At 40.6% G+C, this 26,903-nt stretch overlaps 1 protein-coding gene across 4 annotated transcripts; it reads left to right on the forward strand.

The window, feature by feature from the left end:
- Positions 1–2,020: 2,020 nt before the first annotated feature.
- On the forward strand, positions 2,021–16,792 carry ZNF800 (zinc finger protein 800). Of its 4 annotated transcripts, XM_087765321.1 has the most exons (6): positions 2,021–2,134; positions 2,853–2,963; positions 5,198–5,293; positions 8,787–8,930; positions 11,924–13,691; positions 15,090–16,792. In XM_087765321.1, coding segments are annotated over exons 2-6 (2,070 nt in total). In that variant the 5' UTR covers positions 2,021–2,134; positions 2,853–2,902; the 3' UTR covers positions 15,091–16,792. The 4 variants fall into 4 exon arrangements, with proteins under 4 accessions (XP_087621447.1, XP_087621444.1, XP_087621446.1 ...); XM_087765318.1 differs by having other exon boundaries at positions 11,924–16,792; XM_087765320.1 differs by having other exon boundaries at positions 2,079–2,134; positions 2,856–2,963; positions 11,924–16,792.
- Positions 16,793–26,903: the final 10,111 nt, after the last annotated feature.

Consider the following 26,903-nt stretch of genomic DNA (forward strand, 5'->3'; position numbering starts at 1 on the left):
TTTTTGGAAATGCATGACACAGATCTCCCTTTTGAGACTAAAACGAATGATGGCTGGGATTCTAAGAAATCAATAAAGACTAGCAGACTTCTGTTACTCCAGTTCTTTCTGCCGGGAGTTTACCAGGAAATGAACAATGGCTACGTTTGCTTCTTTTTTGTGCTAGCTGGTGGCATTCAGACACTCTCAGAAGTTGTTATAATGGCATTCAGACACTCACAGAAGTTGTTATGACTTCTTCAGTCACCTGAAATACAACCAAAAGTTTCTGAATTTCCATTGCTGAGTTTATGATTTGCAGGTTGCTTTTCTTATTTTTTGATCACTCAGTAAAATAATATTGGTAACGAGGCTACCAATGTTCACGTTATCAAGATGCAAAGTTAACCTGCTGTTACTCTACTATTTCAACATTTGTAGCAGGGACATCAGCAAGAATGGAAGATGATCGTGCTTTGAACCTGATATCCACGTCTCCTGGGAGATGGGGAATGTTAATACTCCAAGTTCGTTACTTCTTGGGCAAGTACAAGTCAGTAGGCTATTATGCAGAAAGAGTTGATAGCTGTGTTCCTTGCACTTTGTCACCCATGAGCTTCGCAGTTTTACCCAAGTGGTGTTATACATGGGCTGAACGCAGCTACATGGCTGGGGGGAGTTTAAGCCTCTTCTAATCTTTGTCTAAAATGCAGCAGACCTCAGGATGTAGCAAAGCTCATAGAGATGAGAGCACCTCCAGATACATGCAAAGACCTGCGGTTGGGTGCCTAACATGAAGGTTTCAATTGACTCCCGTGGTACTTCAGAGTTAAGATGCTACTTGGCACTAGGCTGTTTGAACTGTTCTCTGATACTTAAGATGCCTCAAGTTCATTAACTGGAACCCAAATGGACTTCATGGAGTTTGAATGTGGCCTCCTGCTGCTTTGGAAATAGAGGACTTATTGGTGAAATCAATGTCCATAATTTAAAAGATGACATTATTTCTTACAAGTTGGTGGTCACAGACAGTAAGCTCTTTCAGTTCCTGATTTGAGACACAGTGTGAGACATTTTACTCTAACATGGGACAGTGGATTTGACTTTGAACTTCGCCTGAAACCATGAATCCCGTCTCCATTAAGAGGCGATTCTATCCCAAGCCAAAGCTTGACAGATCATTTCCACGTTAGTACCATCACTCAGCACTTTTTCCGTAACGATGTGCCTGTTCCTTGTATTTCCTTACAAAAGGTTTTCCTTAAATGACAGCAGCTTTTCCGTAAGTGGAAGAAGACTTACTCGTGCCCTTTCCTTTGGCAAAAACCGAGCATTACCTGCTAAGAGAAGTGCACTAACCAAGCGTAGGATTAAGCAGACACCCTGTGGAAACGTGTCTGGAGACACTGGCTGCCTGGGCGTTCGCTGCAGTGCACCAACGGCCTCTTGCCAATATTTGGAATACACATCACAGAAATCGCTCCCAGAAAAGGAGTCTTTCCTCCAGGTGTTGAAAACATTAATCTGTCTTTTTCCATGGTGAATTTACCAGCACAACCGCTGTTTTTTTTAAACTGCGATAAAGGCGACCAGGCTGAGACGGGGCAGAAACGCCACCTCAGGTGATGGTGGCTGCTCCCGCCGGTGCCCGAGCGCCGGTGCCCTGGGGGCAGCCCTGCACATCGCCGGCCCGTGCAGAGCTTCGCGACCAGCCTTTCTCCCCACAGGAAGAAGGACGGCGCCGGTTCCCGCCGCCCGCCGAGCCCTCCGCGCCGCGGTTCACCCCTGCGGCGGGGCGCTCCGCCTCAGGCCGCTTCTGCGACACCCCCCCCCCCCCCCCCGGCCCGGGAGCGCCCAGCCGCGCCGTCCCGCCCGCAGCCCAGGGCCACATCGCCGGCCGTTGAGCGGCCACCGCCCGCCGCGGCGGCGCGCCCCGCAACCGCCACGCCGCGTGCCGCCTCCCGGCACCTGTGCGGCCCGGGCGGGGGAGCGGCGGGCGAGGCGCCTGCGCACTGCGGGGCCCCTCGCCGCCAGGGCCGCAGTCACTTCCTGCCCCTGTGCCCATCCGGCTCCGGGGTCAGCGGCCGCCGCTCTGGCGGGACAGGGGCGAATAAAGTTGTATTCGGGGAGGGGGAAGCCGCCCGTCCTCTCCCAGGTAGGGGCTCGCCCGCAGCGGCCCGCCCGCCGCGCCCTCCCCCTGCCGCCGGCGGCGCCTGGCGCCCGCTGTCACCTGCCGGCGGCTCGCCCCTCCCCGCCCGGCCTCGCGCGTGGCGGGGCGGCGGGCGCGCCCGGCTCCGGCAGCGGCAGCGGCGGCGCGGCGGGGGGTGGCCGGCCCGGCGGCGGGCGGGCTGCGGCCGCTGGCTGTCGGGGACGCAACTTTTCCCCCCCGCTCCCGCGGGAGCCGAGGGACGCCGGCCCGGCGGCGGGGCTGCGGGAGGAGGGCTGGGAGGTGGGGACGGAGCGCGGCGGGAGAGCGGCGCGGCGGGAGCCGGCCGCTGAGGGGGCGCGGGGCCGGGCGGCGGGGCTCGGCTGGGCTCGGCGGGGAGGACGGCGCGGGGGCCGGGCTGGCGGCGGCCGGGGGCTCTCCTCTCCTCCGCCGGCCGGGGCGCAGGTGGCGGCGGGGCGGGCGCGCGTGGCCGAGGCCGGCGGGGCCCGGGCGGGAGGGAGCGGAGCGGGGCGGCCGGGCTCGCCGCAGCGGCCGTTGCAGAGGGCGTTGTGAGACCTGCTCTAAACAATGGGAACTTTCCCCTGCGCGAAGGGCGCCGCGGGCTGCCGGCCTGCGCGGCCGTGCCGCTGCGGGCAGCGGGTGTGCGAGGCGAGCGCCCTGCGGGCCGCCCGTGCTTCGGGGGTGACAGTTAGTGTGCTTATTTTAGCAGAAACGAGCTGCTGGATGTAGAAGGAAAGCAGGTCGTGCGCACGGAAAATGCCTCTAAGGGACAAGTGTTGTCAGACTGACCACCATCACCATGGATGCTGTGAACCAGGTAGGGTGGTGTCTGATGCATTGGCTGTTTTACTTACCTCCTTCATTAAAAGCTTGCGGAAACTGTTGTGATGTTGCAAATGTGCATTGTTAGTGACCGTTTTGGATGTAAAAAGTTTCTGAATTTTGATTGGAAATGTTTTTTTAATATCCTTGAACTGTCACGTTAGAATTACTTCAGGAAGATAATTGCTCAGTTCCTGCAGGGTGTGCGATAATCCCCAAGCCACCACATGGGCATTGTATGGAGTGAGCAGAGGAAGGCAAGAAGTTGTGCAACACAGCTGGCCTTTTTGTTTCCAAAAAGTGTAATATTCTGATTTTTTTCTAAAATGACGTTTCTGGCAATCTCTTGAATTCGCTATTGATGTTTTTACTTTACATCTTCTCTGGTGAGCTCTGATGAACTTGAAGATCTTATTCTTAGAGGAGAAAAAAACAAACCCAAGTCCTGAAACGCCTGTTTGCATTCCACTGCTGTGTGACATGGAAGATGCCATCAGTGGAAAGTATAATGGATACTTTGAAGGTTCAGCCAACTTGCTATAATTTTTTGCAATTGTTCTGCTTACTGTTATAATTGGTAGCCTAAAAGGAAATTTGGTTCCTTTCTTGTTGCCGAGTTTGTTATTTGGATGCTTTCACTTGTGTTTTGAAAAGAAAGGCGTCAGTTTGGGGAATTAATAGTTGAAAGTGTGAGCATGGCAAGTTTGATAATGCTCCTTTAATTAAATGTAATTTGAGAGTAGGTATTGTTCAGCTAGTAGAAACATTTCTTTGTGTTTAAGATGAAATGGTTTTGAGTTGTCCTAATGCTTTAAAAAAGCTAAAATGCTTTTCTTGCCTTACAATAACAGTGGTGTGTTATGTCTGCTTCACGTATGTCACCCCTCTTGATGTCAGTGGGTGTTGCACATGCATATTAGAGGCAGCATACAAACCAAAATATACTATTTTGAAGAACAGGGAACAGGCTAGTAGAATACAATATGTCATTGTGTTAGAGATCCCCAAACGATTAGCTGATTTGTAATGGTTGTTATGTGTTCCTATGTATAATAGTATATTATGGGGCCAGCATAGTTGGGTGGAGTGTTCATTCTATAGTTCTTTGCTTAGACTGCTTTTCTTTCTGATGTTCTTTTCAGCTTGAATTTATTTATAACCTTATCTCTTTTAGAACAACTTTCCTGTCAAAATGTGTTTAATCTGTTCGCACTTAATATCTCTAAATAGTTTTATACTATGCCTCTACTGCTTTTTATCAAAAATAAATCTCAGTGCTTCATTCAAAAATTGAAACCTTACGATGGGGTTAAAAATCAAACCAAATGGATAAGGTAGGAGCCGATTTATGAAGTACGAAGCTAGTTATTTTGTCAATAAGAAATTAAAAAGAAGACCTAACTAATGATTGATTTTGTAAACACATGCTTGAATAAGTGCTTTTATTCATTTAAATTTGTTTTTCCCTCTGGACAAAGCTTAATTGCCGTATGCATATACAGCAATGGAATGCTATTAATTTTCATATGCATAAATATTGTGTATTGGAATAACTAATAATAATCCTGATCAATAAATGTTTTAGTTTCAGTAGATTTTATAAAGATTGTGATGTGGAATGAAACTTCAAAAATAAGGTATTGCTTCAGCGGTTTGCTTGAAGCATTTCTTGCTTCAAGCATTTCTTGAATGTGGTTTTATAGGTTAAAAATGTTATAATAGCTATTTTTGGTATATACTACATAGTTATGTTTGTGCTTTTTTTTCTGATCATTGCTACTTTAAATTTGGATTCAGTGCTTAGGTGTGTACTGGCAACACTGAAATCACATAGTACGCTGTGAAGTATTTGGTAATGCTTTTTTGTACATCTGTTTCGATTTGAACGATGGGAGTCAAGTAGGTTGTTCTGGCAATTGCTTTAATTGACGGAAATTTCTAGTGAGTTAATTTGGTTTTATATATTTATGTGCTTTTATGTTTGATACATGTAACTTTGAATACACATTTTCTTTAATCACAATGACAGCAAAGTGTCAGAAGGTATCATGGCTGGAAAGTTCACTATTAACTGTTTTTCAATTCAGTGTAGATAAAAAATTTTTTGAGTAAGGCAGCATTTACTGGCCTTTCTTTTTAGCTAGTTTACTGTATGCACAGAAAATCTGTAACTTAATAAAAATCACCTGAGCGTTCTCTAGTGGCTTATTATCCTTTTATATATTTCAGTGCATCTGTTGGAACCTGGTGATCCTCCGTTATTACAGCAGCCTGTGCAAACATCAAAATCCGGTATTCAACAAATCATTGAGTGTTTCCGATCAGGTATGAAACTATGCCTGACTCTTAAGAGGTTTATTACCTTGTTATAAGAGTGATGTGTATTTAGTATGTTAAAATAACCAACACCTGACTTTCTACATATTTGCAAACTATTTTGTCGGTTTTTGGAATTAGGCGTTGTTCCTTTTAATAAGGGTTTTCATATATTATCTTATCTTTCAAAAACATTAAAAATTAGTTTGTCCTGCTTCATGTCATCCCTCCTGCTGTTATTAATGAGTTTATCCTAAAACTCCTGAGGTGAAGAAAAAATTCAGTGTTTACCTTCAACTTTTTAGAGTTGGTTTATCATGGTACTTTTAAGGTGGTCCTTGATTGTTTTCAGGAGTTGCAATACATAGCAGTGAATGTAAGAATAGCAACTGAGCGTTTGGGTGATCATGCCAGAGGTGATTGAAACCTTTAATGTTTTCTAGCTGTTTCTATGCTTCTGATATGGCAAACCAAACATTTTATTTTCATAGCCCTTGGTGCAAGAACACAGCAGTTGCTACAAAAATTAAAGCAATGCCTTTAATGCTACTCTCTATATGTTTCTAGATTTTTCCACATAGAGCTGTTATATATATATCTATATCTATATATGAAATGTTTCATGTATAAATCATAACTGCTATATAGTGGGATACATTAGTAACCTTTTTTAGTTTGGCTGAGATTGCCTAAGGCGTCAGATACGCGTGGCAGGCTTCTTTTGCTTGAAGCAGATTAATGGAATCTGTACTGGTAACAGCACAAACTAGTTGCAAGTACTCTGTCTCTGGGCTACTTCCAGGTTGTCCGCACTGGCAGGTGTTAAATTGATAGCTTCCCTTGACATCTTCAGTCATCTGCACCAGGGAAGTTGGACAGAAAGCAAAAAGACATAGAGCAAGATCTTACTGGTTGGTTTTGAACGAGCAACAATTCATTATGGAAAGAAACTGTTTTGATTCTTGTGGTAAAGAAATAGAGATTAAAGCCAGAGTATTGTCCATAACTATTTAAGCAATTTTAGCAGAAGCTTCTGTCATCCAAAGCATTAAGAATAACAGATGAATTTGAATCTAAATTTTTTTCTAAAAATGAAATTGCTTGCTAAAGGCATAAACTTTGGTATTTCTGCCAGAGTAGTATTTGTAATAACCAATGTTCTGTACCAATTTCTTGTGACTATGGTGTTATTCTAGCATGAACATGTACAAATATTAACAGAATTTGACAGAGTATCACCTGCCCCAATTAGATCTAACTACAAAATAGGGAAGGCGTCAGTAAGCTGGAGGCAGCATATGCTGGCAGAAGACTGGCTGCTCGTTGCCACAGTCTGTAGTTGGTGAAGAATAAGGAGGTGATTATTTTTTTTCTCTGCGTGCTGTGTCCACAAAACCAGTGGATGTTTTAAGTTTATTTGCTGTTTCCAGAAGTCTCTAAAGGTCTACAGGTTAATTCAGAAGGACCAATTATTTTTTTTACTCCCACCAGTGAAAAGCTTCATAGTTGCATAAGGATGGTTTGAAGCCAGAGTGACTACCGTGTCATCTAGTCTGACCTCCAGTATGTCATAAGTCCTTTAATCTCACCCAGTAATTCTTAAGCCAAATAATTTGGATTAGACAAAAACCATTTTAGTCCTGAACGGAAAGAGAATGAAATATCAGTATAACAGGAGAGAGAATGAGGGACTTGTGTGTCCCTTGATTACGAAATAGTGGAGAATTAGATAATTTTTTTGTTTGTTTGTTTGGGAGAGGAGTTTGTGGCTAGAGCATGCATCAACAGCATGGCCAAATTTTGGTTTATTGTGTGCTATCACCAAATTGGAGGCCTTTTGTTTGAATTATAGTTTGGTAACTTACTGGAATTTTATCTGCATGGAGCATCTTCAGTTTTGTTCAGCTGGGTTTTTGTCAGTGGTTTTCTTTATATGCAGAACTTCAAACGTTGGTTGGTGAGATCTGAGTAAACAACTTGCTTTTGGGGGAACTCTGTACGATTTTTAAATTGGGAGTTTTCACTAAATCTAAATATTTGTCCAGTATTCTGTTCGTAAAAATACAGGTCAGATGACGGTGAGGTTAGTAACACTTGAAGAAAGAGCAGTGAGAGGAAAAGACAAGAGCTTAGGGCTGTGGCCCAGAAAGGGCATAGGAGGGGACACAAACTGGACGGTAGCCTCAGATAGTAAAGTTTGAGTCTCATTTTTAAGCAATTGTTGAAGAAGGAAGAGGCCCTGTGCCTCAGTTGTAAAAAATTTTGTAGTACTACTATTACATCAAGAAATAAAAAGTTGTCTTGGTAAGGCCCATTTGTATTGAAGAACTATTAGTTGTTATGAAATTATTAATATTAGAAGAGTTTCATTTAGGAAATAGTTCTGTAGTGTGACTCTGAGTTTGATCTTTAAAAGGGATTCTTAAGTGTTTGTGATGACAGAAAACTTGAACTTCTATTTGAGCTTGAAGAATGTCTTGATGCTGTTTCATAGTTGTCTAATATTATTTATTCTTCGTCCAGTTTCATTACATCTTTGCTTGTTGGACTAATTTTGATTAATTTTGATTTATTCTGTTATAAGAAAAGAATCAAGATAGAGAAATTAGAATTTGGTTAGCTAGTGTTTCTTTCTAATTTGGAGTGGGTAAGTATTTATCATTTAGTAATCCGTTGCTAATTGTAGGCATTATGTTCATAATTTTTGTGAGATCAGAAATGAAGGAGTGGGTTTGAAGTGTAACTTAAACTCTGAATCCTTTAGTTCTTTAAGCAAGGCAGGAGCTGTAATACATCAACAATGCTAGATCTAATTATATCTTTGTGGGGTTTTGTATGAATATACAATGTGTAATAGTTTGGAAAACCTGCATATTTTGTCACACTGCCTATGTTTTAATAGAAGAGTTTCTGACTTAAATTATATGTATTTTCCTTTCAGCAGGCTGAAAATATGTCTACAGTTTAAGATCATCTTGATCTTGGGTCAGATACCTAGATGTAGTAGCGTTTCTTGACCTTAGTTATTCTCTTTTTCTTGTATGCTCTAGTTTTTTTGCCTTACTGGGTGCTGTTTTTACATGAAATAGCTGTATATATCTTATTTTCTTAGCACTGTTAGATAAGCTTAAAGAAAAAATACTGCAGGCTTCTTTAAATGCTCCAGGTGCTTATTCTTTCCTGTTGGGTAATTGTATTGCAGCAACCAGATACTGTAGTATGGACACCTTCCTAATGTTAGCTGTTAGTTTTTATCATAAATCATCGCGCTTTCCCTGTAAACTGTAATGTGCATAATCCTTGACTTTTTTCCAAACTAGTCTTGTTTTCGTAGTGAAACTTGAAGTACGTATCATAAACTTACAGTGCAATGAAGTAGCATTAACACAGGATAACATGCTGTTATAATTGTCATGTTCTAATGTTTCCACTGTTGTGGGATGATGTGAATTAAAAGATGAACAGAAAACTTTCCTTAAGTGTAATGTTTCTTTTATTGCAGGAACTAAACAACTTAAACATATCTTGTTAAAAGATGTGGACACCATTTTTGAGTGTAAATTGTGCCGGAGTCTCTTCAGAGGGTTACCAAATTTAATTACTCATAAAAAGTTTTATTGTCCTCCAAGTCTCCAGATGGATGATAGTAAGTCTTACTAATTGAAATATTTAATAAAGCTATCTGAAGTTCAGAAACTTATCTTTCTGTACCATTTATGCAAACACACCAGAAGCAAAATGCAAAAAAAAAAAAAGCAGTGGAATTAAATTTCAGTAGTAACATATGTAGATCATTTTTATCGTAGTAAAGAAGCTGCAGCACTGACTTAATATGCATTAACAACTGACACCCATGTCAATGTCATAAATTGATAGCTAATTTATACGTCCAACCTTTTAATGAAGAGTGTCACTGTTAACACTTCTTATTCCTTTTTCCCATTTTTCTTTCCTCTCTTTCCCTCTTTACTGTGAAAGATACTGAAAAGTATGCCAAAGGACTGGGAAATGAATCTCGGAAAAGTGTGGTTCTAACAAGGCTTTTCGGTTTTAGATCAGCATGGGTCTGAGGGACTTCAGCTGGATCCTGTTAAGTGACTTGGATCGATAGCCATGATTTTCTTCTGTACTTGGGAAGTGCTGTGTCATGGACATAATCCTTCAGTCTTACTCGTTATGAAACACAGACTGAAAGTTCACTGTTCTCTTTAAGGACCTGTACTTCAATAATACTGTCTTTCCCACCTCCTCACCTCACCCCATGCTGCTTTAAGATATTCTATGTGATCATGCCTAGCCCACCACCTTTGTTGTAGGAATTAAACTTTATTATTAAAAAAAGTAACTTAAATGATGAGGAAAAAATAAAGTGTATTTTTATGGAAAAAGACATTTACTAAAGTCTCATTCCATTGATGACTTTTTGTTGATCTGAGTAAAGCTGAATAATATGGAAATGTGCCAGCATTCAAAAGTGTTTTGTAAAGCCTTCTAATTGTCTTGATCTCTTGACTAGATCAACATAGGTGCAATGAGGATTTTTCTTCCCTGATTAATGCCTTCCTGCCTCAATATTTCAAAAATTAGGAATGAAGAGAGATTTATGTAGGTGATTCTTTTCCCACATTGTGTCAGCTAGCGTTGTGAAGGCGAAGGTGAAAAGACTCGTACTGTCACCTTCCTCAAATGAGTGTGCTTGGCCAGTTGCGGAGAGTCACAGAGCTTCTCTATGAAAAGGGATGAGTTGTATTTTCAAAGGAAGGTTAGAAGTGCATCTGACTTAGATGCAAAAGTTTGTAAGCAAAATAAGATTACCCTGAGTAAAGACTTGCTGTCCAGCTCCTGACATTCTAGTCTTCATTTAATTGGTTGGTTAGCTTTCATATTTCGCTCTTCACTAGGAGGGGTGCAAATGAAGAGAATAATACTACATGCTCTGAATAAAACTATATAAATACTTACATTTTATATAAAATTGAGTATGATGATTGTTGAATAAAGTGGGAGGGTTTTTTTTAATAAATAAAATTAAAAGACAGTGAAGAAGAGGTAGGAATAAAAGTTCAACATCCCCATGGTGAAAAATTCCAAAGACTATTCCCTGATAACTTTTGAGATGTATTCTCTTAGTGTAGTCATTAAGTAGTCTGAAAAGATCCTATAAAATAGGAAGGACTTCTTACCTTTAATAAAAATTATATAGATAGTCCCATTTGAAACTGATTGCAAAAGCTGTTAAAAATTCAGTATTAAAAGATGGGGTCTGCGCAACGAAACAGGGTATTTCTTGTACTAACACTCTTTTCATGTATTGCTGGCAGTGTGGAAGGTACAACCCTGACCCATTGTGGGTTTTTAATTAGCTGTTACCAGGAATCACATCTTCAAATCATCGTGGATCATTTTGAACTGTATCATCTCAGTGCCTCACCTTTTTGCTGTAGCACTCTGGCTTCTTAGTTATGCCAGTGCAGATGCTTAGCGTATCTTGCTGGGAACTAAATCACTGAACTAATTAGGGATTTAAAAACAGGATATTACTGAGGCCTGTAAAATCATGAATGATGTGAAGGTAAATGGGAGCAATCATTTGTTTTTCTTTTTTTTTTTTTTTCATAGTACAAAAACTGTGGGGTATCCAGCAAAATTACCAGACAGTAAAATTATCAGTATTTCTGGTAAACCAAACAAAAACGTACCGCTTAACATTGTGGTAGCCAAGAATATAAATGCTTCAATAGCATTTGAATAACCTTTTTGGACACTAGGTGTATTAAAACAGTACTTTAAAGGCAGACTTCAGCTTGAGAAGTTTACTGCATCAGAGAAACAAGGAGAATAACTGTATCTATCTTTCTTGCTTTTTAAGTCTGCTCCAACTCATTATCAGGGCAGAACACAGGATGAGCCTTTGGTGAACCTTGGGGAAGTTATTCTTTCTTAAAATAACTTCTTTGGCTCGGTTTTTATTGTTTTAAGAAATCAGTACAATTTTTTTTCCTCTGAATAATACAGGATTTTTCTGTCCTTAACATTTAGTATCTTACTGTATCACTGAACCTGTTAACTGCTTTGGTATTACTAAAAGCTTTCGCTGCCCCAGAAGTTAAGTTCTCTCTTATCTACTTGTATCTTCATGCAGTGCTCAGGTTACACAGACGTTTCATCCTTTCTTAAGGACTGCTCAGAATTCACAGAGAAGAGCTTATTTCCAGAATTAGGTTCCTTTATTGAGACTGCCCGTTTCCAGCAGTAGGAAAATCAGTTTCTAATGTTACTTCAGGCTTAGTTGCACACCTGCAGAACAAGCTCGGTCATATGATGTTATTTTTGCAATTGATACAGATTTTTAAAGATCAGTTTCATTCCAGGCAAACTGATTTTTAGTTTAGGTGGTTTTCAGATTAGCATGCTAGAAGGGTGTACTTCCAATTCGGGCTTTTAATAAAAATGTAACTTGTACTGATGTGATGACAATTACTCAAAGCCTCTAAGTGTAAATAGTCAGAAAAATAGTACAATTACAGGATTTGTGCAAATTTGGTGACCGAATTGACACAATGGTTAAAAGATGCTCTGAAATGTAAATAATTTGAAATTACCAAATCATTAAAAAAATACCTTTGCCTCTTTTCACAGACCTCCCAGATATAAATGATAAACAGAGTCAAGCCATAAATGACCTCCTGGAAGCAATCTATCCAAGGGTAGATAAGCAAGAATATGTCATTAAATTGGAACCTATAGAAACTAATCAGAATGCTGTATTTCAGTATGTATCAAGGACTGATAGCCCAGATGAGAACGTAGAAAGTAGTAGTACCCCTGATCAAGCTCCAGTACAAATACAGGAACCCAGCACTGAGCAACCCAAGACTGTTTCAGCTCCAGCCCCAGTCCCAGCTGGGGAAACTGTAGAATTACCTCCTGCTGATCCCGTTACAAACAAGGCGATGGCGATACCTACTCCTGAAGAACAGCCTCCAGCAGTAAATCCTGAGTTGGACTCTCTGGATAATTCTGATTTTGGCCACCAGTTGATATGTTGCCTTTGTAGGAAAGAATTTCATTCCAGACGCAGTGTACGCCGGCACATTCGAAAAGTGCACAAAAAAAAGATGGAGGAGCTAAAGAAATACATAGAAACGAAAAAGAAACCAAATCAGTGCTCCGCGAAAGGACGAAATAAGAATGTTCTTGTAACGTTAGGTAGAAGTTGTCCTGTATGTTATAAATCATTTGCTACAAAAGCCAACGTAAGGAGGCATTTTGATGAAGTTCATAGAGGATTAAGAAGGGATTCCATTACTCCTGATATAGCTACAAAGCCTGGGCAACCTTTGTTCTTGGATACAGTTTCTGCTAAAAAATCTTTTAAGACCCGAAAACAAAAGTCGTCTTCAAAGGCTGAATACAATTTAACTGCATGCAAATGCCTTCTGTGCAAGAGAAAATATAGTTCACAAATAATGCTGAAAAGGCACATGCAAATTGTTCACAAGATAACTCTTTCTGGAAAGAACTCTAAAAGAGAGAAAGGACCCAACAATACTGCCAACGGCACAGAAATAAAAGTAAAAGTTGAACCAGCAGATTCTGTAGAACCTTCACCCCCTTCCACTGCCCTTTCTCCGCAGAATGAATTAAAGGGAACAAATCATTCAAATGAGAAAAAGAGCACACCGTCAGCACAGAAAAATAAAGTTAAACAGGACCCTGAAAACCCTAAATCAACTTCTAAATCAACCACTAAATCAACCTCTAAATCAACCACTAAATCAACCTCTAAATCAACCAATGCATCTGCTGCAGGTGGCCAGCAAAAAACTAGGAAGCCAAAACTTTCAGCTGGCTTTGACTTCAAGCAGCTTTACTGTAAACTCTGTAAACGCCAATTTACTTCTAAACAGAACTTGACAAAACACATTGAATTACACACAGATGGAAATAACATTTATGTTAAATACTACAGGTGTCCACTCTGCTCTTATGAAACACGTCGCAAACGTGATGTGATAAGGCATATAACCGTAGTTCATAAAAAGTCACCACGCTACCTTGGGAAAATAACTGCAAGTTTAGAAATTAGAGCAATAAAAAAGCCAATTGATCTTGTTCTAAATAAGGTGACAAAAAGAGGCCCTCAGAGGGATGAAACAAAACAGATTGGTTCAAAACAGGATGTCACCTCTAATTCTCCCAATAAAAAGTATGAAGGAGCTGATGTTGGCATTGAAGTAAAAGTAACAAAAAACTTTTCTTTGCACCGATGCAATAAATGTGGGAAAGCATTTGCCAGAAAAGCTTTTCTAGAACATCATAAGAAAACCCACAAAGCAAATGTATCTCATTCACCTGAAGAAAATAAAACCAAAGGCAGAAGTACAAGATCTAAAGCTGTTGTCTGGTGAGGAAAAAGAAAAAGTGTTTTGCCTTTTTTTTTTTTTTAAAAAAAAAAAACAAAACCCACTGCCTTTCTTTTGCTGTTGTTGATTTATTGCTGAAAACATAGTTTTCCATAGATTTTATGGTTTAGTGTTTTAAATACTAGGGTAGATGTCAAATTTGTTTCTTAAATTTTGTTTTTAGTGTTTTGAAAAAGAGTTAATTTCTAAATTTGTCATCGTAGGAAGTTGCAATAGAATATAGATTAAACTGTACTGAGTCAACTCTTTAAATTTTCTTAAGGCAGCTATTGTAATCAAGCTAATATACGTACGTTTCTAAAATAGTAATTTTTTAAAATTAACAATACTTCTGTTTTATTTGAATAACGACCTGTTAATTAACTTCTCTGTGACCCAGTTGAAGAAGTACTAAAAGTACTACAGTAAAAGCTGTTGACAGAAACAAATCTCTATGAACTTAATGGAATTATCATTCATGCGTGTTTTTGTTGTTTTTTTTTTAATATGTATTGCCTAGGCCTTGTCAACAAAAGGACATATAACAGTTTTTTGGAATGTAATTTGGATGCTTAATTGCTTTGATTTAAAATCGGGATGAATTGGGTGCCTACAAACACCTTTTAAAATCATCAAATTTAGGATTTGATTCTTTTCATGCTTATTTATATAAGCACGGGTTTGGAGACTTCTGGTCATTTATTTTTTAAAGCGTTTGAGTCTCATCAAGAATTTTTGTTTTAAGCCTAAATATGTGTAGAAGTCTGGCCAAGAATTTTCTAAACTTCTGCTTGTATGGTACTCTGGGAACTTTTTTACATGTTGAGGGGTTGTATTCGTAGTTTCTCAGTTTTCCAAAGCCTTCATGTTAAAGACGGCCTATTTTTAAAAGGACCTTTTAAAAAAGGAAATAATGTATGTATGCGGTCAGTTTGTATTTCAGAATGACCAACTGGTGCCTAAAGGTTGGGGGATTGTACAAAAAGTTATAATGAAGAGAGACAGTAGTGATACCTCTAAGAGTTCTTAACATCCTTACTCAGAATTATCTTTCTAGCATATTTGGTGAAAAGAAAACCAAGTATATGTGCCTTGTTCTATATTTCAACTCTGAAATGCTATTTCCCAGGAGGTAATTTGATTTGAGTTCAGCTTTCGTAGAGAATTGCCACCCAGCTGTGTTAAGTTGTAATCTGGTGCTTTTGTGACTTTGTAACAAATCCTGGCTAGGTGGGACGGAACTGAGCTGTACCCTAGATAATGCTGAATTTAAGAGAAGTGACTTCTGCATTTTGATCAAGAATTAAAAATTTAGCCTTATAAATTATTTATGTTGTGTAATTTAAAACAGAATTATATGGGTAAACTCAAAGTATTAATTTATTCCCATTTCTCCTCAGATAGGTGCAAGTGATGTTCGGAAAGTTTGGAGTTCGTTTGAATGAAAAAGACTTTAGTTTGTTGTTGGAACCGCTAATACCTTGATAATGGTATTATAAGGAGAAAATATTTTCATAAGCTGTTGTTTTCTTACTAAATTAATAACCATTCTGACTGCTCGTAGGACAGTGACTCCTCCCAAAACACTGAAGTAGTTGAAATGCACACGTGCTTCTAAATTAGCAGTTATCTCTATGCAGTTGAGGTTTCACAGAGTATAGAATGAACTTCCTGAAATTAAAAAAAAAGTACAGAGGCAAGTTAATGAACAGCAGCTTTGGAAGAAGATTTTTGTTCCTCATTTAGGAAATCATCTTCAGAGAGCTCATCGTGCATACTGGTCCTCCCTGGTAGTGCGAATTGATGAACAGCTCTAACTTTTTTGTGATATCCTACTTTGGCAAATGTTGTGTTATATACTGTTTTAAATTTATTACAAATGAATGTATAAGAGCAAACAATGTAGTGTATATTGGCTGAATTGTACTAATTTTTAGTATTTGCCATAACAACAGTTTGTTCATATTGACTAATTTCCCAGTTCTGGGACATTCTGGATTTCACTGTCCTGAAGTTGCTTAAAAGATCTCCATTTTGTTCCCAGGAATTGTTCATAGGAAAACTTTGTAAACATCTAGGAAGTTTACAAAAATATCCACATTCCTCTATTCTTTAATTTTAAAAAAAAAAATTATACACAAGCACTTTAATGATAGTTGCAGTTTATTTTTTCAGTTTATTTTTTGAAAAATCAACACACTAATGTTAATATGAAGGTAGTGAATATTTGCTGATGTATTATAGACAGACAATCTGTGCACAACCACTTATAATGTTAGCTTATTTCATTAAATATTAATAAAAAGGGAGGATAGTATGGGAGAAACTCAAAATATTTTTTTCTCTCAAGATCATGAATGACCTCTATAGGTAGCACTTGACTTTGTATAATTTGGAAGATGTTTTAGATACCTTTTTTAACCTTTTAATCAAGATTGTAGTAAAACAGTCGCATGCCTGCCATTATGAAATTCTTGGCAGGTTTCATGTGTCAGTGGTTTGGGCTTTTTTTGGTTTTGTTTTGTTTTTTTTTACTTTTTAGAAAATATTTTGTTTAGTGATTTGTGTCAAATTGCTACAATTTGAAAGGTATTGTACATCAGAAGAAATACCATGTTTTTTATATAGGTTCACTCCCTTACTTAGGGAGGTGCCTCGTGTTCATATATACTTTTTGTATAAAATATATCTAAAAATGTTGATCACAAGATCAGAAGTAAAAATACTTTTATGGATAGAGAAATATTTGGCCCTGTTAGTGCATTGCACTAAAAATACTGTGAATGGGAACTGGACTGTAGCTGTTGCTCAAAATGTTCTATATTGAATGTACATGCTTTTGTTTGGATAAATGTACTGTATTTGATGGAAAATAAAGCAGACTGGAAATCACTTTTAAGTGTGCATAAAGAAGAAAGATGTCGCGTCTGTAAGCCTGGAATATCTGTCGTTCCGCAATTGGAAATTACAATGTTGGCATTTTTGTAAAGTTTTACTTTTTGATCACTGAAACTAGTTGTTTGTAATATTCTGTTGTAATAAATGGTTTTTTTTGTTATTGAAAGTTTGGCACTTGTGGAGTGAACGCTTCTCCACACTGATGGTTGACCCTTGCTATATTTTTAGAAAACACTGTTGATACCGGCTTTCTGTTCCTTGTAAAGGTATCTCTTCCTCAACTGAGCAAAGCTTGTTTTTATTATCCTTTTAAAACAAAAGTGAATATTAATATTGAAGGAGATAGGCTATGCTGTTTTTTCTAATAAGAAAATAGGGTTACCTAGTTTTGCATTGCAAATAATGTTGGTGGCCATCTAATGTTACTTCTTTTTATGGTTGGAGTATAAGAAAAGAACTGCCGTGATCATTGTTTATCCTTTTGTGAAGGAAGATATCAAGCTATTGATGTAAGTGCATTTTAACTAATGTTCCTGAATGCCTGTGGATTAAGATTAGGAAATTAAAATGCAGGCGTAGTGATAGAATAACTGTTCATTTCTCAGCTAATCCATGTGGTTTCTGCTGTCTGTTCTGGGTAAGTGTGCAGTCTGCATCTCGAAATATGTGAAGTTACTCCTGTTTCAAAGGTAAGCTTTCTTGTAAAGGATCTCCAGTTCTGCATCCGTGTAGATAAACAGAGCTACATAATTGTTTTGTTCTACTTGAAGCTTTGGGTAGCGTATTTCGTCTTAAAGATGTGGCTTAATAATCTGCTTGCCGCTTTTTTTTTTTTACTACCTTCGCACGAGGTTAAATCTACCGGGTAGCTCTTTTGAAGCACAAGTCTCCTTTTCATTCTGACTTGTGGCATAGCTTTGTTTTCTCTTTTTCCAATAACGAAAATAAATGATTTGATTATGATGGACTTCTTCAATTCAGTGATTTTTTTTTTTTTTTTAAATCTTTCCATGCAATCATCTTGAATGGGAGGAAACAAAAATTTGAAGGGAGAAGGATTGCTAATTATTGCTTTTCATTCACATAATATGTATTTTTTGGCAAATCCTGAAGAGTTGTAATAAAGCTTTGAATATAGTCAAGCTCCACGTGGGCACTTATCTGTGGGGTTATGCATTAATGTGTCTGGATATGAGTTTCTAATTAAGATGCAGTCTTGCGTCATTGATAAGGCACGTTGATTTGGCTTGTTTTGCTTGGACTAGCCAAAGACAAATGTAGATTCTTTAGCAGGCCTTCGGAATTAAGGTTGAGTCTTGTTAGAGAGGCTTTTATTCAGAATGAATGTGAGGTACCTTATGGAAGACTTTGAGGATGTTCTAAGCATTCGGTATAGGAGCCTGTCTTGATTTTTTTTTTCTAAAGTGATACATATCTTCTAATGCTAAGGCTTTGAGGGGCTAGCTTTAACTGATGTGACATCTTGCATAAACAAGTGAAACTCACGGATACTGGAGGCATCCGACTCGCTGAAGTCTAATGAAGTGCTTGCTTCTGTCTCAAAACCACCTTTTCTTTAGTTAATTGTCCCTCATCTGAGGGTGTCTGGTCTTCCTGGCTTTATTCTTTCGTGTTTAATTTTGGAGTGTTTTCTATTTTTATGTTTTACTTGTCTTTTCTGTCTGGAATGTTAGATTCCAGGGCTTGAAGTCCTTGTAGCATTTGGTCTCCTTAGTTTTGTAGGAGAATTCAAGTGTAGCTTAGATAGTTGATGGTCATTGTCACCATTTGTTTTTTGATTGGCTTCTGCTGGGATGAACTTAAGGCTACAGTGTGAAGGATTTGTGTGACTGGTCAAGTGCTTGAAGTACTTGGAAAACGAGATCAGTTTTGACGGATGGCTGAAAGGGCTGTGGGTAGATATTTCACATCAGTCCCTTCTGCTGAATAGTGAAATACAACAATTGGTTAACTACAAAGGTAGACCAGTGTCTTGGCTGGGGGATGAGGGGTAGAGAAGAATGGGACCTCAATAATTACATTGATGGAGACCCCCTGGTGTTTGTACTAATGAGGAGACTTTCAAGAGGGACCACTGGCTGGGTATAGGCTTCTCCACCCATCTTGAAAAGGGGAGCGGAGGGGAAATGAATGATGTGGAATATGCTTTAGTTTCCTTTTGCAGGGAGCTTGCTTCCCAGTATCCCTCAGTTATGGTCTTAAAAGTAGTCATTTCATAGACACAAAGTGGAATGTCATTTGAAAAGTTAGGATTGTTTGGGTTCATTGATCCCTTTGGGGATTGGCAAGATATTGGTAATCTTATTAAAAGTATTGTGTAATTGGAACCATGTCTCAAATGAGGAAACAATATCATTGACTTTGGAGGATTTAGTGGGAAATGAAGAGAGCCTAAGCCTTTGATAGCACATAGAGCAAATACATTTTTCTTCAAAATAGATTAAACTATGTACTGTTTCACTGCGTTGCCTGGAGCAATGCTGGCATGGTTGTTGTGAAGTCTGGATGGCTGAGGAGGATGTGCTCTTGTATCTTGCTATAATGTTATTCTTCAGAAATAGATTTTATAGTGTTTTTACTTCAGTTATAGGTAGAATTGAGGTTCTCTGTGTCGGTGATCCATTGCACTAAATTTATTAGCATCTGGTATTACCGGTATTTTTTTGTCGTGATGGTGTTTGTTTTCCTGCCATTTCAGTCTACGGCAACTCGGATTTAACTGGTCTGTCCTCTCGGCACAAGCCGTTCCGAAGCGATAGCTAGTTCAGCTCCCTTGGCTGAACTCGATTTGCTCTTTCACATTACTTATGTGCTTTGAGCCTGGGAGTCAGCTCCTTTGTTAGGGGCAAAACAGCCCGCTTTGATGATCTTCCCACAGCCGTTGATGTTACCTAAAAGAGCTCAGTGGGCTCTGGGGCAGAACGTAGACCAGAAAGCACAGTCTGGGGTTTGCAGCATATCTTGTGTGCACACGCTCTTACGTTTTTTCCCTCCCGTGCTCAGATGTTTTATTCTCCAGGATGTTGTGGTTTTACAGTTCTCAGCTTGTGACTTTCTGCAGCAAACAAAGGGACGAGTCAGATGGTTTAAAGTCACTGTCTTGTGGCAAGGCAGGTTGGTCGCAGCTTAGACTTAAAATAGATGTGGATGTGCAAAATACAGTAATCAATGCCTTCATAACAGTATATCTAAATCTGAACTGTCACTCTTTCTTTGAAGAAACATAACTACCTAAGAATGAACAAGCCTAAAATGGACACATTCCATCTCTAAATGTGTAAAGCTGCATTTTCCATCAAAAATACATTCATGATGTTGGCAGGTAACTGGAGATCAGGAATTTCTCTCGGAGACAGAAGTGGGAACAGCTTCCCAAATTCATCAACGCATTTCTTTGCATGGTGTCAAACTGGTAGTAGACTAGGTGGTGTCTGGGTTCACGGGGTTTAAGGTCAGGCGTCTATGCTGGTTCAGGGTACTTGTTCCCTTTAGTATAAATGAGGAAAGCAAGGAACACTTGCATATGGTAGACTCCTCTGTGCTATTTCATATTTTTTTCTGTGCGTATGTGGGAATTGGGAATGGATAAGGATGTAAGTGTTGACATATAAGTAAGGATGCACGAGATGATCTTTTTGGTATGCTGCCATGGAATTGTGCATGTGTAGCATGTCGATATAAAAATGAGAAAGTTGAAAGAACGTTGATGGGCTGCTTGGGGAGAATTTAGGTTGCAAGGCTGAGTACATCCGTCTTTAAATGATGGGGTTGAGTTGACCAGAGCCTTGAGGTGAAACTCTCCCACATTTTCTTTTAAATGGGTACAACAGCAGCCTTCCTGCCTGTGAAATACAGATGCTATTAGAACACAAATTATTAAAGTAGAGGAATAATACTTTGTATCAAAACAGAATCTGCCAGTTTAAATGTAAAAAAATGTTGAAAAATTAAGGTCCTTCTGCCTTCTTTGCATGTGAGTGTCATTCTTTCTAGTATGAGCTAACTTTCAGTGTCTTTCTAGTTTGCACCAACTGCCTGCTGTCTCTCCTGAGGTTTGTCAAAGACTTTTCCACCGTGACTGTAGAATTTAATTTTGCTGCAAGTCTCTTCCTTCTCTTAGAAGTACACTAGTGTTACCATAGGCTCCCTCCTTCCCGTGTTTGTCCAGCAGCCTGGAGGCATCTCCCAGCTGACCATGCCCAGTAATCCTTAGGGAAGGGCAGTGGAAGTGTCCTCTTCCTTGCTTCTACGTGCCGAGGGCAGTGGCAGCAGTTATCCCGTGGTAACCCCATGTCTTTTTTTTTTTTTTTTTTTTTTTTTTTACCATAGCCTATACATTACCTGTGTCCTCTCTGCTTGGGGATGGAGCTATTGTGGAGAACCATTTGGAGACTGATGGCAAAGCGGAAACCTGCCTGCGAGGGGCATCTTCGGTGATATGCAGTGCCTGCCCTCCTCTCTCCAAAGCTAGAATTACCTCTGGTAAACCTGTGACCCCTGTAAATGCCCTTCTGAGGGAACTGCCTCGCCCCTTGCGATGTGTTGTTATCAAGACAAGACAGTAGCATACACTCGCTTTGGTCCCATCATTTACATAAGAGTAGTGCCAAGGTGGACTGTTCTGGCTCGCGGCTTCAAGAACTCAACATACTCTTCCTACAGTCCGTGATTGGGGGCGTCTTGGAAACGTCATAAGCATTTTGGGAGGGGGGGGAGGTTTTTTTTGTTGTTGGTTTTGGGTGGGTTTTTTGGGGTGTTTTTTTGGTTTTTGTTGGGTTTTTTTTTTTTGTGAAAGTGTGTTTTTTCTTAATGAAAAGGTTAACTCTATTTACCCTTGCTTAAGTGTCTGTCTGGGTCCTATTAAGGTGATGGATCCATTTTAAGTATATTATCTTAATGATTTCAGAATATTGAATGCCTCGGGTAGGTGTACAAACATCTTTTAAAGAGTTTTGGCTGCAGTGCCATTCCTAGAAACTGAAACCAACCGTTTGATACTGCAGATTCCTATAAGTATTTTCACTTATTGCAGCTGGTATAGAAAGTATGTTGGAAATATGCTCGGAACTACTAACGAATTAGGCATTATGAAAATGGTCTTTAGATCGAAGGGACTATTTTCTTAAATGTCAATAATGTCTAGAAGCTCAGGCTGGGATCAGTTCCATTTGTGCAAGCCATAGTTTTTGCAGTGTAACAGCATGCAAACATCTCGTAAGTTGTACTTCATCTGGCTGTTGCTATTCTGAGTTACAGATTAATTATCATTATTTCATGATTCTAACTTTAGAATTTGCTTTTCTGCTATTTGAGGTGATACTGGAGATATTCCCCTTTGAAGAGTTGTTTTCAAATTTCTGTTTTCAGTAAGGTGTCTTAGTTTACAGTCATCAGGACGCAATGATAGGATGTTTGCTTTCCTTGTCTTACCTCTCTGTGACTGTTAAGGCAACGAAATGATTGCAGCAATGCAGAGTCAGGTACTCAGTTATGTTTTGAGTGAGACCTCCATTCAAAAAAATTTTATCTTGGCAGAACATGGACTAAGAAGCACGGAGGATACCTTTGGAACTCTGTGAATGCATGCACAGCTGTGGACTGACCCACGGTGGAAGGAAATGGCAAGGAAAGTATTAGCATTTTTGGCTTCAAAAACAGACTAAAAGACTAAGATACCCGGCATCTTGCAATACAGAACAACATCTTTTTGTATCTTGGAGCTAATTTTCTCATCTCAGTAGATTGGTTTCTAATGCCTACAACAGTGTAACGCAGGGCAATGTAATCTAAAAGTAGTCGAATTTTTAAGATAATTTTTTGAACAGGTTTTGGGGGGCGAGGCTTAATATGTGAGTAAGAATCTCTTAGAGGAAAGGATAAAACGAACTGTGTAGCTATGACAGCTACAGCAGCACAGTGCGGGACAGTTCTCTCATTCTTTCACAAAACCCCTTTTCCCTCATGGGAAGTGCTTACTGTCATTTTTCTCTTTCCATCAAGTAGTGAGGCGGTCACGTTCTTACTCAGCTGTGTAGTCCCCAGTCCAATTTTTAACAGTTTACTGTTTGGCTGTGGTTGAGTTATGCAGAATTATTATTTATCTGCTTATTACTTTAGCTTCTTTAAACATTTGATTTATTGGAAGTAGGATTTTTTTTTTGGTCTGTTTTGAAACCACTGGCATTTGATAGTGTTGGCTCAGTGATTTTTTTCTGGAGAGTGAGGTGATACAAACACCACTGATGTGGGAGTTTAAAATTTGGTTATGGAGTCTCCTAGAAGGTGACTTTGAAAACGGCAAGGTGGAGCAGGGAGAGATCCAGGCAGGAACAAGGTGGATCGTCTTGTATTTATGCCTTTAAAAATAGATTAGAGAAACTGTTGCCAGGAGTAATATTTCTCTCCCGGCACTAGGCACCTAGGAAATGGCTTGAGATCTTCAGGCCCTGTCCAGCCCTATTTTTCTCACTATTTCTGTGTGCCCGAATCAGAAGTGAAGTGCTTATTTCTCTCTTGTTTTTTTCAGGTGAGGTTTGGTGCCCTTGAGTTGTTTTCTCTGTAGTCGTTAACTTGTCATTCTGAGCCGGTGAATGGTAGCACGTAACTAAATTCAAATCATTAAGAAATCCTGGTTTCTCCTGCTGTGAATGGGCTTGCTGCCTGTGGAGCTGCACCTTCGTTTTATCTTTGGAGCAAAAATAGATGAATAAATAAATAAAATTCAGCAGAGTAACTAGGTAACTATGGTAAGACTCATGAAAGCACTTGAGGCTGGTGTATTTGTTTGAACTGCTTTATATTAAGAGCGTGTGAGAGGAATGGGGTAATTCCTGCCCTGCGGCATTCACAATCTTAAAAACTCATTTTGTCTTCACTTTGCTATAAAAAGTGAAGGGCTTTGGGCAAGAGTTTTGTGCGTGGACAGGAAAGGCAGTAGGGCTATGGTTATTATTAAGTGGTGCCTATCACTGCCATGCTGTCACGTCCTCTTCCCTGGACCAGGATGATGTTGGAAGAGGAGTGGGAAGACCCCGAGCCAGGAAACAATCTGGCTTTTGGAGCAGTGGCTGCAAACCGAGCAGCAGAAAGTCTTGGTGTGAGGGGTGGGCATGAAGAAAACTGGGCAGAGCAGCTCCGAGATGGTGAGGAATAAGGCTTTTCAGGTCTGCAGTGGCTTTTGAGGAGAGAGCCTGAATGTGGGTGGGGAGCCAGGGCAGGGGAAACCCAGTGATGCCTGGAGCCCACCTGCACCTCTTGGTCCTTCTCCAGCATGGAAGGGGCAAGGCGGGCAGTCGGACTGCGTCGTCTGCGCTCCTGCTGGCCTGGCTTTCAGAGGAGAACATGGTTGTGGGGGTCAGTCTCTTCTCCCTAGTAGCAAGCGATAGGACGAGAGAAAATGGCTTCAAGCTGCGCCAGGGGAAGTTTAGGTTGGATATTAGGAAAAATTTCTTCACTGAAAGGGCAGTCAGGCACTGGACCAGGCTGCCCAGGGAAGCGGTTGAGTCCCCATCCCTGGAGGTATTTAAAAGACGGGTAGACGTGGTGCTTGAGGACATGGTTTAGTGGTGGACTTGGCAGTGCTAGGTTAAGGGTTGGACTCGATGATCTTAAGGGTCTTTTCCAACCTTAATGATTCTATGATTCTATGCAAATCAGCTATTTCAGTTTGCGTCGTAACTGTTTTCAAAAAAGGCATTTCTAATGTTCCCTAAATGGCAGGAAGGAGTTGCCGGGATGAGAGCTGCTGAAGTAGCCGCGAGATGGCAGCACACAGTTGGCAATCGGGAGGCGAGGATTTGGGCCATGGCAAACCCCGGGGATTTTTACCTCCGGTTTCTGCAAGCACATCCTTGGACAAAGAGGTGGATGTTCCAACAGTGAAGACAAATGGCTGCGGAAAGGTCAGCCTAGGTCACGTCTGTGACACAGGAATGAGTCGTTAATGTGGCTTCCATAAACACTTCCTCAGTTGCAGCATTTGAAATTCCAGGATGATGTTTGTAAGGACTAAGACTTGAAGTTTGCTTGATTGCATTCATTTTTGTCCCCAGGGCTGTGGGATAGCTGGGAACAAGGCATTGCAACAGTGTTAGGTGGCATCTCCTCAGACGCACTCTCAAAATTAGCGCATCAAGAACCTGTGCAGCTCAATAGCATTCAAGCCTGGTGCTGTTATTTAATCCCTTACAAATATCAACAGAGGAGTTGTACTTTGTTAATGTCCGTTACCTCCTCCAAGCTTCATTTAACTTATCTCTAGATTCAAAAAGCAAAATTACCTCCACCTTTTAAAATGCAGAAACTTTATCTTGGGGATGTCGGAAGAGAAATCGTAAATAGAAATTTCTGCATTGTTATGTTATTTGACATCTGTAAACATGTTGTTTTCAGACCTTGAATCTTATTATATTGCCAGACTTATCATTTGGAAAGGAGAAACACGGGTCGTGTCTACAGACAGATACCATCTCCTTTACGCTTTTGGTAAAGATGACTACCTAACTTCAAGTTAGCAAAGCTTCTGCCAAAAGAAAACAATAATAATAAAAAACCAATTAATGTATTTTCTAAATAAGTGCATTTGCTTTTTTTCCTTTTTTTTTTTCTTTTTCAAAAGGGAAAATGTCTCAGTATCTCTCATATTCTGAGCAGTAACTGCAGGGAATACAACTCTATGTTGGTAGCTATAATGAGGCCTATACAGGTCAGCGTACAGTATAGTGACTGTTCTGTGTCTTGGATGATGGCTAAAACCAGTAGTGCCACATCAGAGCCCCTCATTTTCACAGCTTATAATTCTTCCTGGGAAGAACTCAACAAGGCTGGAAGATTCAACAAGGCCAAGTGCCAGGTCCTGCACTTGGGTCACAACAACCCCATGCAACGCTACAGGCTGGGGGAGGAGTGGCTGGAGAGCTGCCTGGCGGAAAAGGACCTGGGGGTGTTGGTCGACAGCCACCTCAACATGAGCCAGCAGTGTGCTCCAGTGGCCAAGAACACCAATGGCATCCTGGCTTGTATCAGGAATACGGTGGCCAGCAGGACCAGGGAGGTGATAGTGCCCCTGTACTCGGCACTCGTGAGGCCGCGCCTCGAGTACTGGGTTCAGTTTTGGGCCCCTCACTACAAGACGGACATCGAGGTGCTGGAACATGTCCAAAGAAGGGCAACGAAGCTGGTGAAGGGTCTAGAGCACAAGTCTTATGAGGAGCGGCTGAGGGAGCTGGGGTTGTTTAGTTTGGAGAAGAGGAGGCTGAGGGGAGACCTTCTTGCTCTCTACAACTACCTGAAAGGAGGTTGTAGCGAGGTGGGGGTCGGTCTCTTCTCCCTGGTAACAAGCGATAGGACGAGAGGAAACGGCCTCAAGCTGCGCCAGGGGAAGTTTAGGTTGGATATTAGGAAAAACTTCTTCACCGAAAGGGCAGTCAGGCACTGGACCAGGCTGCCCAGGGAAGTGGTTGAGTCTCCATCCCTGGAAGTATTTAAAAGACAGGTAGACGTGGTGCTCGAGGACATGGTTTAGTGGTGGACTTGGCAGTGCTAGGTTAACGGTTGGACTCAATGATCTTAAGGGTCTTTTCCAACCTTAATGATTCTATGATTCTAACTGTTTATGTATACCGCTTAAAACATATGCAGTGAGCGCAGTCATTCTGTTTGTACACAGTCAAATCAGGCCTCTTCAGGACATGTGGGATTTAATGCATGGGTGCCAATCAGTTGTCTGCGGGCCCGTTTGCATGTGCGAGCACTCTGGAGCACTGTGTTGCATTTGTTGGATCCACACAGTGTGCAGCTTAAATTGAATGCTTATGTGAAATGATGGGTTTGCTGCAAATGAGCGCTCTGCGGTGGTTATATCTGTAATTCTGAGCATCCAGAAATCTTGAGTCAAGATACTAAATGCTTAAATTGCACACCAAAACTTAGCGCTGCGTGGGTGCTGTGGGAGTGCACGGAGTCAGTGAGGAGGCTGCCCGGCTCACCGGTATGGTGGCCACCTCAGCTCCCAGCGCGTCCCGACTTGCGGAGCAGCCCCATGTGTGCTGCTCCCGGGGGTGTTCCTGCTGTACCCCAGCCCTTCACTGCCCCCAGCGCCTGCCACTAATGCAATATCTCTGCCAGCTTCCTTGACACCATGGTCCTTTGCGAGAAAGAGGAAAGATGTGTCGTTTGTGATTCCCAAGAATGCTATTCCTCTTTTGGCCTTCTGTTTGTCTCTGCTTGCAGCCAGCCTTTCAACCAGGTCAGATCTCTTGCTCCTTCTAAGCTTGGAGATGTGTAGGTAGCTTCAG

The sequence above is a fragment of the Nipponia nippon genome, unplaced genomic scaffold (genome assembly GCF_047370975.1).
Source record: "Nipponia nippon isolate SJK-2023a ecotype South Korea unplaced genomic scaffold, ASM4737097v1 scaffold_3, whole genome shotgun sequence".
In the NCBI taxonomy this organism is placed as follows: Eukaryota; Metazoa; Chordata; class Aves; order Pelecaniformes; family Threskiornithidae; genus Nipponia; species Nipponia nippon.

What these genes read in the sequence shown, in the direction of transcription:
- ZNF800 (XM_087765318.1), top strand. Translation starts at nt 2,903, where the DNA reads ATGCCTCTAAGGGACAAGTGTTGTCAGACTGACCACCATCACCATGGA. An exon ending in CCATGGATGCTGTGAACCAG is followed by an intron (nt 2,964 to 5,197) that starts GTAGGGTGGTGT and finishes TATATATTTCAG; the next exon opens with TGCATCTGTTGGAACCTGGT. An exon ending in AAGTCTCCAGATGGATGATA is followed by an intron (nt 8,931 to 11,923) that starts GTAAGTCTTACT and finishes CTCTTTTCACAG; the next exon opens with ACCTCCCAGATATAAATGAT.